Below are 20,364 nucleotides of genomic sequence, written 5' to 3' on the forward strand. Positions count from 1 at the left end.
GGCACATCAAGCGCATTTTGTGAAATGAACATCACAAGATTGGTGATGAGACAAAAAAGAAAAGGAAAACACTGGACCAGACACTAACATATGCCCTGCTACAAATCAATTTCTACCCACACCCCTGCTTATGTGATGAAAAATATGTGCCGTAAATAACCAGTCTGTAATAAGGACATGGAATACGTCTTGTTACCATGGAAGAGCATGCGCTCATTGTGGTGGTTGTGGTTCTCATCTGCAATCTCCTTCTGGCGGTGTGTGTATCGCTCGCGTAGCTTCTTGTTGACCACCTTCTGGATCTGTGTGGAACCAGTAAAACAGTAATCAACAAGAGGAACAACACTGATAAATGTCTAATCTTACCTGGGCAGGGCTACTACTGACAGAATTTCAACTAGCTGAGATATGGAGTCATTTTAAAATGCATTGGGGTCTTCCAGGGGCTATATTTAGGGCCTATGAGTATATTATGTGGTATGCTATAGAATATGAAGCTATTCACAGACACAATTAAATATTTAACTATCTATTAAAAATCTATGTAATATAGTTTAGAGATATGTCATTACTTTAGTTTAGAATTGCTTTGTATTCACTGCATACATACTTATTTCCAAAGTATGTCATTATAAGATTTTACTGATCTCTCAAAAAACAAAGTGCCCCTTTATGACAATTGTATCATAGAAAACCAAGTTATGCTAAAGTGTATTTGTATCTTCATTTTTGCCATCATATTACTAGTTATATGTTGACTATGTTTGATACTGAAAGTTTAGTTTTTTCCTAAAATACATAAGCTTGGAAAGTAGATTGACATGCACTTCATTTTGCACAGGACAGCTTCCTTGTGCTTGGTGAACACTAACTTTTGTAGCCTCAAGAGCTTGGGAGGTTGTGACTTAATACCTACAGGGATGTCATGGTGCTTGATTGAACCACCAATATGCCTATGAATTTTCAATGGGAGACTGCAACAGAGCAGGTATGTTGAACTGGCCAGTGACTGATGAGATACACTTGCTAAGCCTTTTGACAGGCCCCAGTACAGCGGTAATTGCAGACCCTGGATGAGATTGTTAACACCACCAGTTCCTAAAATCATAGTGCATTTTTACCAACCAATTACCATGATCAAGTGTAGTATCAAATAGGTATGTATTTTTGTGTCAAAGGGCTCCATCATATGAGCTGTACATAGTAGTGTCTTGTAAATGGCTGACCTTGATGATGTTGTATCTGCTGAACACCCCTCCTGCATTGCCTCCATCTCTGTGTTCTCTAATGGTACTTTGCATCTGGAGCAGAGATAAAGAAACATCATAAAATCTGGATTTCTAGAAAATGTATCTACAAGGCACAAAATAACATCAACTTTGTTACCTGAAACATGAGAGCAGGAGCTCATCCACGACGTTTAAAAAATATTAAGGGAGTAGATACCCCTGTTGTATGAATCCCCAAGCGAAGATGGTAATAATAAATTGTTATGCCCTTGAGCTAGGACACAACCTTAACTGTTCCTCTCAGTCATTCTGGATAAGAACATGACGCTAAATGAATAAAATGTATCTCACACCAATAGCCCACAGTTTCAGTCAAAGTATAACATATTTAGTCTTAAACCAGGAAATGTAGTTGCCCACTTAAACATATAGTTTCCTATGAAATGACCGGCACATTACTTTTAGTTTATGCTTCATTTAGGGATGGGCTTTATTTATAAAGTTACCACCCACCAGCAGGGCAACATTAATTAATGTGACAGGCCTTGAGATATTGGTCTGTGTCTTTAACAGTACTCAAACCAGACTGTGACAAGGTCTAACCGCTGAATCAGAAAGAATATGTACAAAATAACAATTTATATATTTTTTTAAAGGTGTACACACCTCCTCCTCCACTGATTGACACTCCTTGTCGTCAGGGGCTAGGTCGATGAGGACTGTGCCCTGGTTTGCACAGTGGAATGTCAGGTATGGGTTGGCACCTGGAAAACCAAAAAGCACCAGTTACTCACACTTGGTTATACATTAGTTTGGTTCCAGACCTTTATCTACAGGGTGCACCTAAAATGCCTATTAAGGCTTAATCCTAATCCTCCTCTAATTCAGAAAGAGTAGGAACATCTTTGGAACTATGAATTTGATGAGACAACAAAAAGGAAAACCCATAGCAGCTCCTTAAAACAACTCTGGGAACATCCTAACCTTGTTGCCCCCCCAGAAGCCTCTCCACTCCCTTGATGAGTTTGTGTCGGTGGCCATAGGCGTTGATCCCAATCTCTTTCAGCTCCTCGTGACCCATGTCAGCCAGCACATCGAGAGAGATCTGAAAGGGTAGACGACATTTACAGCTGGGAACCCCAACAGTCACAAGACAAAAAACGATTCCAAGAGGTGGAAAAAGACAGATGAAATGTCAGACTGGTTAGATGCCTTAAGTTAGGATGTATGATATAATGAATCTCGATCAGTGAACACACCTGTTCTCTCTCAAATATGTCCCTCAGATGCTCCAGACCCAAACTTTTCAGGAACTGACTGATGTTCATGTCCAACATTGCCACTGGAATTCAAACAATGAGTAAAAGGAGTTAGAACATTTTCTAGATAGCGTTGTCAAAATTCCTCTTTTAAATGAAACAAAATACTCACATTCTCCCTCTTTTCTGTCGGAGCCTGTGGCCCCGTCAGCCACCCCAGAAGTCCCTGTGGCCCCCAGCTCATTGATGGGCCCGGCCAGGTTGTCGATGCTGCTGGCTGCAGACAGGCAGGATGGTGTGGAGGCCGGTGAGATGACAGAGCCGGCACTGACCACCGTGGCCTGAGGCTTGAAACAGCTAGGCAGGGCATCTGGGGGCATGGCATCCATCAACAGGGCACGGATGTCATCAGCCTGAGAGGATAAAAGGAAAGCAGGAGAAGTGGGTAAAAAAGGGAGACTCAACAAGTTGGTCTAAAAGTTAGAATTTCTGGATATTTTACTAATCTGTAGAATAATATGATGTGCCAAAATATATAAACAGGAAATATGGGGAGCATTAATAATTCAAACGATTACCATTTCGACCAACAACAAAAAAACAACACTTGATGTTATTATAATTTGGTCTAATGGTAGCAGAAAATAATGTTACCGTGGCAAGGTCCAGTGCTGTCTGTCCCTCCTGGTTCTTCATGGTGGGGTCAGCTCCATGGGCCAGCAGCAGGGCACAAAGCTGGGTACGGCCCTTCTGAGCTGCCTCATGGAGGGGAGTGAAGGCCCACTTATCTGTAGCATTAACACACGTGTTGAACTTGATCAGGAGGGCAGCAATGTCCACGTGCTGTAGAAAAGACAGAAAGACAGCAGAGGAACAGAGAAATAGGGGAGAGGAGGCAATGGAGGAGCAGAATAGATTACACAAGGGAGAAACTGATTTTATCCAAGCTGTTACATATTTACATTTAAAAGTTCACTTTTATAAAAGTGTGGGTGTGCTGGAGAGTTTTCTGTAACCTAAACAATGCATATAATAAATTCATAGTGGTCCTCCAAGCTGTTGAACATTTTAGGCAAGGTCACGGCGTAGGTGTTTCGTATACATTTTCAAAGTATGTTATGAAACCTTATGTCAAACGTAACAGCATGTGCATTGCTTTCCAGTGCCTGGTATATTGTTTGTGCTGACTCACTCCATAGGAGGCAGCGTTGTGCAAGGGGATGAGGCCTCCTTTGTCCTGCGCGTTGACGTCAGCCCCATGCTCCAGGAGATACTCAGCCACCTCCAGGTTGTTGTAACCCGCTACAGAGGTGGGCAAACAAGATGGGTGACAACTTGGAACATGTCCACCATAGAGAAAATAAACATGAAAAGATGATGTTCAACAGCCTAATGTTATTCTCGGTTTTGTGCCACATCATTATTCAGTTTTGGTTTTAGGCATACATAACAGGGTCTATGTTTAAAAAATAAATACATCATTTTTAAATAATACTTGCAAAGAAATGCCTTGATAATTCATGACAAATGCTTGTTGATAATTCATGACAAATGCTTCAAAATGCACTTTGTCAAACGCAAGTTTGCTTTTGAGCAGCACGAGTGCCAGTATATCGGGTGGAAAAACAAACACTGGTTAACTTTCAACTGCATATCAACTGTCAAGCATGCTGGTAGTAGTGTTCTGTTTTGAAGGATGCTTTGCTGCCTCACTACCTAAAAACATTTCTATAATTGAAGGAACAATGAATGATCATACTTGTCATCTTCAACCAGGGTCTTGAACTGACTGCAATTCAGGGATTTTCCTGCATATAAAACGCAAAGGCGGCCACCTTCCCAAAATCTTGCACCGCCTCTGTGTGTCGGCGTGGTAAAACAATGTTGTGCTCATATAATAAATAGCCTACCAGCGATACACTGCAACAAATGTAACTGTAGGACGATTTTTTTTTTCTTCTTATTGGCAGTGTTGCCAGATGGGTAGGTTTCCCCTGAAATTGGGCTATTTTTAATGGGCTTGGGTCGATTTACAAGATAGGGTTGTATAGAAGATATAGCGTTTGTTTGGATTTCACGATTTTCTGTCAATGATCTGGCAACCTTGCTTACCAGGTCTGACTTTGTGGAGAAAAGTAACATCGGAAAAACAAGTGGAACCAAGTTCTTTTATACCCAAGCATGTCAAAATATTTAAAACGTAATGCCTAAAATACATCCAATCCACATAACATTTGTTAACGTTTCAGATGACTTCTTGTAAAATCTGATTTCGTTTCAACTGAGTTCGTGAGACAGATGATAACTGGTGAAAAGACGATTCGATTAGGGTATATAGGCTACTGTACCCAACCAAATTTTATATGGAATATAGTGTACAAATCCACAATTAACATAATTTATTCACTAACAATATAAATATATGAACATGAAGACACTTAGCAAAAACAGGGTACTCTAAATTCTGGCTGATAGCTGCCAGGGATGTACCTGCAAGGTGAAGGGGGGTGGAGTTGCGTCCCTGTGTGTCTCTACAGTTAATGTTCTCCGGGCTACAGAGTTTCTGGACACGGGCCAGACAGCCCTTCTTAGCAGCATCCAGTAGTGCAGCGTCTCCTCTTAGCAGATCCTGAATGTCAGTGTCTCCATCTTTCACCATGTCCAGAGGCATGTTACCGTCACGGTTCTTCTTGGTGGGGTCTGCTCCATGCTGGAAAAAAATACACACAAACTATCATAGTCAAATACTTTGTTCTGTTGTCAAAAACCTCTTACAGAAACATTTTGAGCCACGTCTCCCACAAAAGCTGTCATCACTCAACCCATTCCAGTGCTTTTCCTATGTTTACATGTATAAAAGAGACTACATTCTGTTATTTCTGAGAAAAGACAAAATAAATCATTAAAATGTCAACACGCAAGCCCCAGACATTCATGCACACTTGCATTTTCTAGCGACGGAAACAGAAAAGGCTGAAGAGGGTCCCACTCTCCACTGACTTATACTGGATCTTCTTATAACGTACTACGTATTGGGAGTGTGTTATAACTTATTCCACTCCTGTTATTCGTTTTGTTAAGGTCCTTTAGTCATAATGACCATTAGAAGGAAGACACTAGTCACAAAATCTGTAAATTTGTAGAATTTATTGTTACAGTCTCACAATGTATTTAATTGAATAACATTTAGAAATGGTCCATTTCAGGTTTAGAAGTAATGACTGTTAAATACTACCCCCGTTTGTTTGCAATCATACAAAAACAGGCGGTGGTGATAAAAGTAGATTTTAGTATTGGAATTGACATGGATATATAAATCATACTCTGATTTTTGATTTCTTACCACCCAGCTTTGCCTAACTAATTAGTTGAGGGAGGGGTCAAAGAAGCTGATGAGTCTTTGTTTACATTGATTAGAATTTCGGAAGTCTTACAGTTTTAAATACGGGAACCCTTAGAACAGGCAAAGGGAAGAAAGGTTAGAGTGCCAAGGCTGGCACGCAAGGGTATTTTGATTCTACTTGGAAATGACACCATTTGTGAGAGTATTCCTAAGGCCTATGTGAAGGTAATGTACACGGAGTAGGCTAAGATAGAAATATTGAGTCAAGGAGAGTGTGGCTAAAATGCACATGGCATCTATCTGCAGGATAATCTCACCCCCGCCAACTCATGCACTGCTGCTGGGGAAACCTTTGGTTTGAAGTACGTAATCTGTTTGATACCTTTCCAGACTGACAAGCAGTCGTTTGCTGGAGAACTGTTGCTCTAGCTTTACTTTGTAGTTGTGTTTGGCTGCTTTAAATCCCAAGTGTGTAACTTTATCTTGGCCTCCTAATAAAAGGGTTTTGTATCTTTTATTGAGGTCCTCCTCTGAATCAGAGAAGAGAACCATGTGGGCTTCCTTTCTGGCACAGCGGAGGCTCCTAAGACCACCAGTAAACCATGGATCATCTTTTAAGGTGTGATAACGTTTTTAGATGGGATGCAGATCTGCTCATTGATGTAGGATGTGACTGTCAGTGTGGTTGTGTATGTTGTTCTTCAATACGTCCCAATCAGTGGTGGCCCTAACAGTCTATTTCTACAATGTATGTTTTACAGGCTAAGATTGTATATGGTGGTCAGATGCAGTCACATGATACCCAAGCGTAGCATGGTATGGCCATTTCATAGGACTGTAAACTTGGTGCAGAACTGTCTCTCTTTTTGGACATTTCTGAAGAAGCTCAAATTGAAGATGTGTGATGTTAAAATCCACCATTTTGGTTAACTGATTATTTGGGTAATTTGTTTCCTACATCTGATTTGTTCAGCCAATAGCTGCTGGCCGGTAATCACTGTTTTCTGCAGGGTGAAAAAGGTTTGCAGTGTATTAAAATAGGTTCCAGTTCTGAAGAATAGGATCAATACACAATGACATTGCACTGGTCTCGGACGTGATAAAGCAGGTAAGCTGGCTCTTTCCTCAAAACAAAAAGGGGAATTAACTAATGTCGCTGTAATTCTATGAAGCAGAAAAAAGTTGTAAGAAATAAGTCCTTTTTAAGTGTTATCAAAAGTTGAGAGCAAACATTCATAAGGTTGATTGCATGATGAGGCATGTTTCAAATTTGCTAGCAAAAGTTTCTACCAGCATCAGCAATGATTCATTTATTTTCTATTTAAACAAATCTGGTTGACAACAGACATGACCTTGTTAATACTGTAAATCTATGCGTTCTTTAGCAACATTTTATAAAAAATAGAGATTTGGCCAGTTAAATTAGGTACACCATAACGTTTACAGAAATGGATCGGCTCATATAGACAGTGAGGCATGTGATTGTAGGTTTCAGGTGGACCGTTTCCAGTACTTCAGGAACAGCGGTACTCTGGGCTTTTCAAGCATGGCTCTGTAGAGTTTACAAAGATGTGTGCAAAAAACATTGCAGTACAACAATGAGGTACAGAACAGCTTTTTGGAACACAACTTGTTGGTCCTTAACCTGAGGGCTTTTAGAGCTGACAACCACACAGTAGGTCTGAATATTTAATCATATTTAATCATATAACATTTTTCAATATACAAAACAAATTCCAGGGGTCCAACAAGTCTTTCTTAGCTGTTTTATATGCTTTTTGTGCTTTTCCTTAATACGGTACCTGGACTAATCCTTTAATAGTATGTAAAATAGCACAAAAGTGCTTTATAGATTGAGCTATACAGGCCATCTGGAAAGTGGACCAATGTATTTGATATTCAATTAGAACATTATGTAGCCTATGATTTCTTTGATCTAATCCTAAGAATGAGATTATCTACACATTTTACACACAGGTGTTTAAAAACAGTACTTTAAATAATTGTTATGGCAATATTTGTAAGAAATATCATAATTCAACATTTTACCCAAATTAGAAGTCCTACCAGACATGTTTCCACTCTTATCAGCCAAGAAAAACAAGCAGCTTTAGTGGGCCTACAGTCAAAAACACTGGACCATTAAGGAGTCGGAAAACATCCTGCCTAACTTAAATTCAGAAACCAGATTATATCAAAAGAGTTGATAAGAAAGGCATAGGAAGACAAACCTTAAGCAGCAATTTGCAGATCTCGTATTTGCCCTTAGCGGCCGCCTCGTGGAGAGGAGTGAATTTCCAGAGGTCAGCTACATTGACCGATGCCCCGTGTCTCACCAACAACTCCGCTACCTCATAGTGACCATACGAGCAGGCATTGTGGAGGGGCACTAGGCCACTGCAGAGCAGACAGAACACTTAGATGACTGAATGTGCCGAGATTCAATAAATTATCTACTTCTATGACTGAAATTTGGTTACTGCTTGAACATTGCAGTTTGCTAAATTAATGCCAATAAATATACTTTTTGCTGACTACATGGCAAAAGCAACAACTACAGTCTATTTAAGACAAAAAGAGATAGTAACGAGGACAAGGAGGACAACGCGTACCCTTTGTCTTTAGCATGAACATCAGCTCCATGATGTAGCAGGTACTCCACTACAGCCACACGATTATAGCCTGCAGCAAAGTGCAGAGGGGTGGAATGACGACCCTCCAGGTCACGACAGTTCACGTTCTGAGGAGTGCACAGTTGCTAAAACACAGACAAAATCATAAGTGTAAGAAAAGATGACATTTGGGATTCAGGATGGTAAGACGTAGGTTATTGTTGATGCATGTAACATTAATGAGTTCATGAAACTGATTTGCGGCTCAGTTTACCTGCACAGTTTCCAAATCTCCAGCTTTAGCAGCTTCCAGAAACCGATAATCAACATCGGAGTTTCGAGTTGGGACATTTTCTGTTGGAAAGGGACCAACAAACAGTTAAAATATGTAATTGAAAAGTAAGTATTGCCCCAGAGGATTTGCACCATAAATACATTTTAAAAGCTTTCTATTTTAAATAAGTTCCATTTAATATGGATCACATTAAGACTTCCAACAAACTGATGTTTAATGTCAATAAAAAGATTGCTAGTCAAACCTGTATCAATTCTAGGAAGATTCAAATATTAATTATTTGGTGGTTTTCTAAAGATAATCATATCTTTAGTGGGATTTAATGTGATTCGTTTACATCTGTTGCTTATTCTAAGTTCAACTGAAATAAAATGTTAATAGGGAAGAAAAAAATTGCGAAGCATTAAACCTAGGACCACAGAGTACGGGGGCGCATATCTGCAGTTCTACACACACCCATTGCTCATCACCCGATTAGGCTGATGCTAAGGGCTGCTTGCATGCTGATTTGTGTTTCTGTGTTGCTTCAGGAACATTGATTCTGTGGTGATGTTAGCGTAAAGGTGTCAACGTGTCTGAGGTGTTCTTCAAGGAGTGGCGACTTAACTTAGTTTTATTAACAACCCCGCCCACCACCACTGTAGATTACTGGGATGCCAAAATGCTGCAATAACTGGAGAGTTAATCAATACCACCGCGCATTGTAGACCTAGCTGTTCCTACTCGTGTTCGGCTCACAAAACAACAATTGAAAATGCTCTTATAATTTAGATTACAATGTGAGCAAAGACTCTTGTTTAAACATTATAGCCTAATATGCATTAAGTCAACATGCCTTCTTTGAGGAACAGAACCTTAACTCTTAAAACCTCTGACTGACATTTATTAGATACAATGTTTATGGCATGTTCTATCGATTGGAGTTCCCAAATTTAATGTTTTCGCTTTGACAGAACATTTGTCATTCACGCAGATAACCGTTATTTCACAAAGTTCTATCCAATCACTTTAGTGGGGCAATACATACAACCTGATGATGCAGCACTTGTGCTAGCTTGACCTGGCTATCCCTGAATGAGAGAGCTGTGTGCAGAAACAACCAAACAATAACTTCAAGCTATTTATGAACTTAGACAAATCATAGATATTCACTGTAACTCCTGCTTAAGGTGCACTCAACATAGCATAGCTATCTATTTAGATTGTTTTTTTAAAATGTATTCATATGAATAGTTATAAAACTACAGCCCTAATAAAATCTCACAATTCTCTCTTTTCAACTGGTTTCAAACATGCGCAATAATCCAACTCACACTTTTTGGTATTTTCAACCTGTTAAAAGCACAGCTCTGTTATTTTAAAACCATTGATTAGGATTTTTTTTAAATAAAATTGTGACACAATGGATATAAATCTGCACTGCACTGCTAAAATTAGACTGAATTGGATTTAATAGTTTTACACAAAATGCTAATTGACAAATGAATTGCAATATTTGTTGATATGAAGAATAAAACACTACTATGAAGGGATATGCATCAATTCTGAGGCACTGACACCAGATAATTTACAGGGGTATAAACTTTCTATTTAGATATTGCGCATTACTACAAGGAATCTATTTTTCAAATCATGGTCAAGTAAGTAACTTTACCAACTAAAAGATAATTTCACCCCACATAGACAATCCTTTCATGATTTCATTGTCCAATGGTGGACTACCCTTGATTTCAAATGCCCACAAGCATAATGCTCGCAACTCTAGGCTGTTTGTTGCAACTTTTTATATAACCACTAATCTTTGAAGGGAATTTTCCCATACAGTGGATATATAAAATCTACACACCTTGTGAAAATGTCAGGATTTTGTGATGTAAATGAATGAGACATTATTTATCTTTGTCTCATTCTTTTACATCACAAAAACCAGGCATTTTCACAGGGGTGTGTATACTTTTTATATCCACTGTACATGGACAGGTTTCCCTCCTGAAGTTTCAGAATACTATAGAAAGTTTTTCCTTTGACTCCTCAATTATCACCATACATTTTCTTTTTGATGATAGAAATACATTCTCCAACTTACTATATTACTTAGAACGATAGTGACTTTTTCCCCCCTTAAAATGGGAAAACATTGTTTGAAAAACCTATTGATAAGCTGCACAAAACGTGATTGTTGCATCTATGGACATTTTTTGTAAATTAGTACCTGAAACTATATTACCGCAATTGATCATAACATTGGTCTCCGATATCTTTTTCAATAACATTTTGGTTCATCATTTCTAGGTACGATACAGTGATAGCAGGCTAGATTGAACGAAGATATTTAAAATGAGAATTTATTTTCCAAAGTCTGCTAAAAACAAATAAGATTGTTTCAATTGTTCTTTTTTCTTCTCAGAAGCACCAGTGGTGGAACAACAGTATAGTTCCAAATATACACAGAAGGTAATGTGGTTTTGCATCTTTGACTTAATCACATAAGACATCTTACGTTCACACAAAATAACATCAAATTGAAATATACAACCCTGTTTCTAAAAAAGTTAGGATGCTGCATAAAATGCAAATAAAAACAGAACGCAATGATGTGCAAATCATTTATCCCTAAATTTAATTGAAAACTGTACAAAGACAACATATGAAATGTTGAAACCGAGAAATGTTATCGCTTTTGTAGAAATGCATGCCCATTTTGAATTTGATGCCAGCAACACATTTCAAAAAAGTTGTGACCGGGGCAGGTTTACTACTCTGTTGCATCATCTCTTTTAGCAATACTCTGTAAGCATTTGGGAACTGAGGAGACCAATTGCTGTAGCTTTGAAAGTGAAATGTCTTCCCGTTCTTGGATTTCAGCTGCTCAACAGTTCAGGTTCTCCTTTGTCACATTTTTGGTTTCAAAATGTGCCAAATGTTTTCAGTGTGTGACAGGTCTGGACTGCAGACAGGCCAGTTTAGAACCCAGACTCTTTTACTATGGAGCCATGCTGTTGTAATATGTGCAGAATGTGGTTTGGCATTGTCTTGCTGAAATAACCAATGCTTTCCCTGAAAAAGACGTTGTCAGGGTGGCAACCTATGTTGCTTCGAAACCTATATATTGTTCAGCATTAATGGCGCCTTCACAGATGTGCAAGTCACCCATGCCATGTGCACTAAGGCACCTCCATAACATCACAGATACTGGCTTTTGAACTGTGTGCTGATAAGAAGGTGGATGGTCCCCCCCTCTTCTTTAGTCCGGAGGACACGGCATCCATGGTTCCCAAAAATAATTGCACATTTTTATTCTTCAGACCACAGGACAGTTTTCTACTACCAGGTTTAGTTTTTTAGCATTACACAAGTTTTCCAGTCCGTTGCTGTCTCTGTCCCAAACATTTTGAAACGTGTTGCTGGCATCAAATTCAAAGTGAGCATGTATTTTCAAAGAAACAATAACATTTCTCAGTTTCAATATTTGATATGTTGTCTTTGTACTATTTTCTATTGAATGTAGGGTTTAACTAATGTTTGCATTATGTTTTTCTTTACATTTAATGCTCATTCCCAACTTTTTGGGAAACGGGGTTGTTAAAAAAAACCCTAACCCTAATTTTTTAAAGCCATTTAATCAAATCTACTATACCATTGAGAATCTGCTGCACAGCCTCATTGCCCATCTGTGAGGCAGTGAAGCCCTGTAGGGAGACAATGGCCGAGTCGGCCCCGTAGCTAAGAAGCAGCCTGCATGTCTGAATGTGACCCGCCAGGGCTGCCCTGTGGAGGGCTGTCTGCCCCAGGTTGTCCACCGCATTCACCTGGCGAGATGGAAGTAGGCAGACCAAGTCAGTCAAGCAAACAGCAAGGATGATAAGATAAGTGAAGTTGTATTGGTGTGACCATGGAGAGGCCTACAGTGTATACCTTGGCCCCATGTTTCTGCAGAACCTCCAGGATGTCATTGTGTGCTCTCTCAGCTGCTATATGCAGGGCCGTCATGAAGCTGCAGGCAGGACGAGAGAAAAGGCAGTGATTTAAAGCCAGGCACCAAACTGTTGTTGTTCATTTATTTTTTCCCTATACCATGTTAAGGGACACACTGGCACATGGTTGGTGTCTTACTCTTTGTTTTTCTCATTGATGTTGGCACCTTTACGTAGCAGCAGCTCTGTAACCTGCTTCCGCTTGGGGTGAGGCGAGGCAACCACACAATGCTGAAAAAAGGTACAGCACACAATTCACACCGTGTTCCATTTCTAACACATTACTTTTAAAAACATCAAGTGGGTGTGGCGGCCTTGGATGTCATGCCCATTCATTTTAGGCAACAAACCAAAAACCTACTAAAACGCTTACAATTAAAATGTAGATATTGGATGTTCTGGATAGTTTCAACCCTGTACATCACTATAATGTACAAAACGTACGATTACTCTAAGGAAAGAGTTCATTTTCAAGGTTTTCTGACATGATAGCTAGCAACATCAGGCCGTGTTACATCATTAGCTAACGCCTCCAGCCCTGGTGAGTGTTGCAGCCGACTGGCCTAAATAAAATATAATCATTTGTTAGTTAATAATGTACTAGTATTAAACAGACCTTTGCAATCAATAATGTAGTTGTAATAGTAATAATGTAAACATAAGTGTGTTGGATTGTCACTGTCAATGCCCCAGAGCTAGCAAAGTTATAAGCACATTAATAAAAAAAAGACTTCTGCCAATGTTATCTAATGTGCTAAAATATAAACAACATTTCAGTAATTTTGGCAGTTCAGATAATTCTATTTTAAGTAGCAAATATTATTTATTGGAAGATAGAGACATCAGTGGCATGTTCCCTCCCCACGTCTTTCTGCATCTAGTTTGACTTGAATCTTTGAAAGGAGTTTTCTCAAGGCTGCCACACATATGACGCATTACTTTTCAGTAGTAGTTTACATTTAGGGAATATGATGCCATTGGAACAGGTATATAGCTGTAATTTTAAGGAAACTTTAGCTGTCAGGACTGTAACAATGAAAATTAGCCATACAGAAGGACAAGGGATCTTACCAGGGCTGTCTCGTTGGTCTGTGGGTGTTTAAAGCTGATGATCTCCAGAGCCAGGGTCTTCTTCACCTTGGCCATGTCTGCTTCCCGAGCAGCCTGGAGCAGCGAATGACCTTTAAACTCATCTTAATGGTACACAGAGGATATTGAAAACATTAACAGAAGATCTCAGTGTACATGCTGGCATTTTGTTCAGTCTAGAAGATGCTAGTTTGAGGTGGTGTCCTGTTAGGAGTTTTTGAGAATATGAAGAAATGCAAATACGTACGTAGATGTATTTTTCCATAGGCTATATGAGGACTTTGTGTGTGTGGGTGCATGCACGTGTGTACACATCTCCAAACAGAACTCACAGCTGAGCCTCTCTTTAAGTTCAGGGGTCGGCGCCATATCCACGGCACTCTTGCTGTGGCAGTTGAGCAGGTTGGGGTCTGCCCCGTGGCTCAACAGCAGAGAACACACCTCCACACGGTTCTTAGATGCAGCTTCGTGGAGAGGGGTAAACTGCCACAGGTCCATGGCATTCACACACGCTCCGTGCTGTAGACACAGAGTTAATCATATTCTCAATCAATAAAAGCATTAAATGTGACAGGCAGGGCTACAGACAAATGACAGATGAATAGAGCGCTTACCTTGAGAAGAAGCTCAGTGACTTCAAAATGTCCATAGGAGCAGGCATTGTGAAGAGGGACCAGGCCACTGTGTGCCAAAAAGATATAGCCATTCAGTTTTACTTTCGAGTTATAATTAACAAAAGGTAATCACTATGTGATTGAGGTTGTACAAATCTAAGAATGATCTTTGATGAGGAAACAGTGGGAGCAAAACTTTTAACTATTTGAGTGGTTTTACCCTTTGTCCTTGGCATGGACATCTGCCCCGTGCTGCAGAAGTAGCTGAACTATGCGGACACGGTTGTAGCCAGCCGCCAGGTGCAATGGGGTAGACTGGAAAAGAGGAAATGTTATTATACACAGACCTCGGTCAATGTAGCTTATAACAAACTGCCTTTAGGGGCCCAGAGAGTTTGTGAATGGCTGATTATACTTGGAGACAAGTTGCATACACAGGAAAGTCTGAGTTTATATTGGAAATGGTAAAAGGATGCAAGCTCAGCAAGATTGTAGTGAACTCCAGAATAACTTTTGACCACCCTACCAATGCAAGCCTGACAAAACTAATTATCATCCATATTAAAAGTATTCTTCTTAGGTCGCACATTGACCCTAGCGTACCTCAAGTGGAGAAAGATGAAAAAGGAAATAGCGGAAATGTTGAAAAGCCAATGTTAGCTAGACAAAGGTCTGACCCAACTACACCCCTTCCTTCCCAAAAACAATATACAGTTTGCTAAAATGCTGGGGGAGGAAGGATTTAATTTATAGCATTATGTATTCATACAATGTGTATGTCTATATCCATTCCAAATGAGTGAAGCATTGCATTGTTAGTTTAAACAAGCTGTGGAATAGATTATCCATCCATCAGGCTAGAAACAGTTTACCTGACAAACAGAAAGGAAGAAATAGTAGCATTCATGCACTCAATGCTAACAAGACAGAAGACTACTGCCCAACTTGTAAATTGTAAGACGGATCACCGAATCACAAGTACATCACAGATCAACCAAATTCATTAAGGTTATATTAGAATAATTCAGTGCTTGATGAAGACAACCATAAGGAAAGAAATCCATTAATACAAAAAACATTAGCAGCAAAGACAGCACAGCACTTAAAGATGAAAAATGATTTGCCCCGTTCAAGACTAGAAGAAGTGAGAAGTGGACAGTCACATAACCACAAACAATACAGTACATGAACTGATTGACAAAATGCAGGTGCAGGCTTCCAGACATGCATGTGACCACCATTAAAAAAGAAAAGTCACAGACCTACATTAAATGTATTGATTGGAGGGACAGAAGTGATTGAAACGTTGCAGAGGTGGAAGGGGGTAAGGCAGTTAGAGGGGTGCAAAAGGGGGAGGAGGCACTCTGGAAAAGCAGGCAATGTGAAATTTCTGAGCTCTTTTGAGTGGGACGTGGCCTTCGAACCACAAACTGACAACACCACACCAGGGTTTAAACAGAAAGCCCATCTGATTTCTTTCAAATACTTTAAGCAGTTGATTGAGCCTGCTTGGGCAAAGTTAATAAGGACTAGTCCAAAGGTTTCCATTGCAACCAACCAGCTTAAGCACAGCTCAAATATTTGAAAGACAACAGAAAAGAATTAAACCCAGGTCTGGCACACAAGCACCCTCCAACTCACTTCCATACACAAGAGCATTGGGGTAGGAAATGTGACCAAAAGACCCAGGTCCATGATGTGCAATTACAAGTGAGAGTCAGTGTACTGGCCAAATAAACCATGGATTAAAGAAAAATCACAATAGTGCAACAATCAGATGGCTGTTATCAAGGCAAACTTACCAGCATTTTTTGGGATGTTGACTGATCGACAATGTTGCCAGTCACACAAAAAAACAAAACAAAACAAAAAATTACAAAATTGTAGCATTTTTTTTCAAAGCAAGAAGATAATGCTAGCTTATCACTCTTTATATTAAAGTAAATAAGATTAACACTGGAATTATCCATTCACAGTGAACTACAAAGAAGTATTTGGACCGTGAGACATTGTTATTTTGGCCCTGTATTCAAGCACTTCTGATGAAAGGAAATATACAATGATTATTGGGATACATAGCAGACCGACTGTTAAATTTAATTCACATGTATTTTAGGATGAGCCCTTTAGAAATAACAGAACATTGGAGCTATTGGCTTGTATCTTAGCAGACAAGATGTTTTATGTACACTTCAAAACTGCTGTCGTCAGCAAGTCATTTCCAGTTGCAGATGTGTGTCAAAAACATAACACCCACTTCATAATCTACGCACACAACTTCCTTTTTACCTCTACTCTTTCAATCACACTGTTACATGTTAATTTTGGTCTCATCTTTCAACAAAAACATATCTACAAACCAGCTCTGCAGAAAAAATAAAACATTTCCAATGTCAATAACAATATAATATGCTCGGAAAATGTATATGAAGGAATAATTAGTAGGACAGATGTGTATTTGAGCATTGACTTCAGGGACTAATTGAACGAGTGCCAAATCAGGCAAAAAAAAAAAAAAAAAAAGGTGTTTGTTTCAAGATCATTTTTTTTTCATATAACAGACATGTCCCATGTTTAAAAAAGGTTATGAAAGTCTCATGTTTTAAAAGCTTGATGAAAAGTGAAATGAATAATTGTGAAATTTATCATGATTTTATAAGATGAAACCTGACCATTCTCAGAGTCATACCGTTATGCTGCTAATGTTGCGCTTTCACACAAGTGTTCTATCCATAAGGGGTCCAATAGCCTAAACCAGGAATGAATGTTCCCAACCGTAACATTGATAACCAAACCTTTATGCCTAAACATCCTGTAGCTTTGAAACCTAAACCTAAAGCTAACAGGTAATGTCTAAACCTAAAAAACGTAAACACCTCAAATGTTGCCTTTGATTAAACTACCATAAACTGTGGTTTAAGATCTGTATTTAAAATCAACAATGCTAAGCATCTAAACTAATCTAGGGTTATGTCAATTATCTGGATTCCAGAATTGACAGAATATATTCCCCAAAACATGTAACATCTTTCCTCACTCCCTTAATACTGAAGACAGTGTGATTCCCCACTGACATAAGTAGTATGAAAAGTATGACACGGCCAAGATTGCTAAACTGTATATTTAATATTAATGGGTCAATCAGTCAGTCAAGCACTCAGTCAGTAAGAGATATTCGCTTTTCTTGGCTGGCTCTGCTTACGCGGTCTGGCAAAAATATGAATGAGCCTTAGTCTTAACCACAGGAGACTATATTTAACTTGAGCACAAGTATAAAAAAATTATAAAAACAAAGTTTAGTCTTCGACTGATGGGCATCTTTTAGGTCACAGATCAGAGAATATCACGTTGCTCAATGTTAGGAAGCAGTACATAGCTTTGGCACAGAGTCTAACTAAAGTAATAATCTAATTAAATCCAATGGTAAATTATTTTCATGTAGTCCTACATAATAATCGGACAACAATGAAAATGGTGTTTGTAATCTGAACACAACAGTGACTTTTAATAGTATGCAGGCAGAAAACATACATGGGCCACACTTGCATAAACCACTGGTTTAATGATGGTTTGGCAAACCTTTCTGGCTCTAGGGCCAACCATCTGAGCTGATAAATACATCTACATAGTTGGATGTAATCAAACACGTCTCCATAAAACATAATTCAATTCATTAACGTGAATAGAAAGGCATATGCCTTTCCTTTTTGTAGACCTGGGTTCACACCCCATTCTATAAGTTTTAGATTTGTGTTTTTCAGAATCCAACCTACTTTCTTACAAAGACCAGCATTAGAATAACAAATTACAGAACTGAATTGCTTAGCAAGTCTAAATCTAAAGTCCTATGCAGTTGAGGATGACACTTCAAGACTGGGGACTCTCACCTTCCTAGTATCAGCTAAGTGTTTTTTGTGAGGCTAACACTCTAGATCAGACTGTGAAGCTAGGATCTGTCAAAATAGACTGGTCTAGTGTCAAAATAGACTTGTTTAGCTGATATGCAAATGTTGGCCACACACCAGATAGTACCCTCCTTTGTAATATAACCTGAAAGCAGTAAGGGACACTACTGTCAACACTTAAATTCAATTTTACAATTTGGAAAGCACAAAGGTGGTCACTTAGGTTAAGACTTAAAGGCTTATCTAACTCAGAGACAAACAGCGGAGGAGTTTTCACCTTAAAAATGATACTTAGAATTCAAACATCGCAACCATCACCACCAAGCACCAGGCTTTAGTGGATCACACCCTCATCAAGGAAGAGCAGTAACAGCAACATTGGCTAAATCGCTACTTTGACAACATCGCAAGTCATCAGCATTGACTAATTCTGGATAGTAAACATATCATTAGCAGAGTTTACATTACTGCGCAAAAACTTCAAACTCCAGGGGGAAAACATCATGTACAGTTTAAGTAGCTTAGTCAAGGAAAAATTAAGTTAGAATATATTGCCACAAAACCACACATTTGGATGGTTTCTCTCTTTCTTGTTGTAAAGTTGACAGAACCAAGGCGAGTGGATGCTGGTAAATTAGACTGGATGCGGTTTGAAGTGCCTACTGAGTTAACTGTCTGAAGTCCCAATCTGTTATTCACTGTTTCATTTTTTTTTGTAGGCAACAATTTATTTACAGAGTCTGTCAGGGTCTTTTCAATCTGCCTATTAATGTATGAAAACCATAGAATGCCCCAGTATGCCCAAGAAACAAGTTTATAAAAACACAGAAGCCGTGAAAAAGTCTAATCTCCAAACAAACATCTACATTCGGTTACATACAACTTCAATCAGAGTTACAGTACCAGCCGAAAGTATGGACACCTACTTATTCAAGGGTATTTCATTTTCCCATTTTAAATATTTAAAATAATAGTCATGAAATCAAAAGTATGAAATCATGTATCAAAATAAATGATTAGGTTTAGATTAATCAAAGCAGACACCATTTGCTTTGATGACAGCTTTTCACACACTTGGCATTCTCTCAACCAGATTCATGATTTAGTCACCTAGAATGCTTTTCCAAAGGTCTGGAAGTAATTGCCACATGATGGGCACTTGTTGGTGCTTTTCCTTCCCTCTGCGGTGCATCTTATCCCAAACCATCACATAATTTTGGGTGATTGTGGAGGCCAGGTCATCTAACGCAGCACTCCATCACTCTCCAAGGTCAAAAAGCCCTGGCACAGCCTGGAGGAGTGTTCTGGGCCATTGTTCTGTTGAAAAACATTGTAGTCCCACTAATTGCAAAGCAGATGGGATGGCTTATCGCAGCAGAATGCTGTGGCAGTCATGCTGGTTGAGTGTGGCTTGAATTCAAAATAAACCAGACAGTGTAACCAGCAAAGCACCCACGCACCATTACGCCTCCTCCATGCTTCATGGTGGAAACCACACATGCAGAGATCATCCGTTGAACGACTTTGTCTCTCAAAAACACAGGGGTTGCACCCAAAAGACTCATTTGGACTACCCATACCAAAGGTCTAATGTCCATTTCTCATTTTTCCTGGTCTCTTCTTATCAGTCCTTCAGTAGTGGTTTCTTTACAGGCCTGGGAATATAAAGGCTTGATTCAAGTCCTCATTCAATGTGGTTGGATGGGGTCCCTGTGGTTGATGCTTGGCAAAGTGGCTGGATTGACTTCCTGCCGGTTGGGCCCCATCCAGGGTTACCCTCAGATAGGGCCAGTGTCACTGGACCACTGTTTTTACAGCCCCATATTATTGTACCAGGGGAGCAGGGCCAGTTCTCCTTCTCCATTGTAAATCCCTGTTAATCTAAGGAATGCGCTCTCAATTTTCCTTGTCTCCTGCTCCGTTTAAACTTGGACCACACTTCAGGAGTACCAGCCTCGAAAGACTCGTAGCTGTCCCTGTCCATGGTCCTCCTTGTTGTGTTGCAGATCAAGACGATACCTGACGATTCAAGCTGCCACTACGC

General features: G+C 39.4%; 1 protein-coding gene across 4 annotated transcripts in view; it reads right to left on the reverse strand.

The window, feature by feature from the left end:
* Window positions 1-20,364, reverse strand: part of LOC105029443 (poly [ADP-ribose] polymerase tankyrase-1) — a 29,869-nt gene that overhangs the window by 2,212 nt on the left and 7,293 nt on the right. For 2 of the 4 annotated variants that reach the window (XM_010902803.5, XM_010902804.5), the window contains exons 6-25: window positions 16,218-16,238; window positions 14,636-14,730; window positions 14,416-14,482; window positions 14,134-14,320; window positions 13,784-13,905; window positions 12,852-12,943; window positions 12,654-12,732; window positions 12,376-12,547; window positions 8,718-8,797; window positions 8,444-8,589; window positions 8,063-8,228; window positions 4,979-5,198; window positions 3,681-3,790; window positions 3,143-3,331; window positions 2,661-2,901; window positions 2,489-2,571; window positions 2,214-2,334; window positions 1,896-1,993; window positions 1,227-1,301; window positions 197-302 (exon numbers count right to left, since the gene is read on the reverse strand). In XM_010902803.5, the coding sequence (XP_010901105.2) occupies window positions 197-302; window positions 1,227-1,301; window positions 1,896-1,993; window positions 2,214-2,334; window positions 2,489-2,571; window positions 2,661-2,901; window positions 3,143-3,331; window positions 3,681-3,790; window positions 4,979-5,198; window positions 8,063-8,228; window positions 8,444-8,589; window positions 8,718-8,797; window positions 12,376-12,547; window positions 12,654-12,732; window positions 12,852-12,943; window positions 13,784-13,905; window positions 14,134-14,320; window positions 14,416-14,482; window positions 14,636-14,730; window positions 16,218-16,238 (2,470 nt within the window). The remainder of the gene's footprint in view (window positions 1-196; window positions 303-1,226; window positions 1,302-1,895; window positions 1,994-2,213; window positions 2,335-2,488; window positions 2,572-2,660; window positions 2,902-3,142; window positions 3,332-3,680; window positions 3,791-4,978; window positions 5,199-8,062; window positions 8,229-8,443; window positions 8,590-8,717; window positions 8,798-12,375; window positions 12,548-12,653; window positions 12,733-12,851; window positions 12,944-13,783; window positions 13,906-14,133; window positions 14,321-14,415; window positions 14,483-14,635; window positions 14,731-16,217; window positions 16,239-20,364) is intronic. The other 2 variants (XM_010902806.5, XM_010902805.5) reach the window with 1 other exon arrangement.

Source organism: Esox lucius, chromosome 13 (genome assembly GCF_011004845.1).
Source record: "Esox lucius isolate fEsoLuc1 chromosome 13, fEsoLuc1.pri, whole genome shotgun sequence".
NCBI lineage: Eukaryota > Metazoa > Chordata > Actinopteri > Esociformes > Esocidae > Esox > Esox lucius.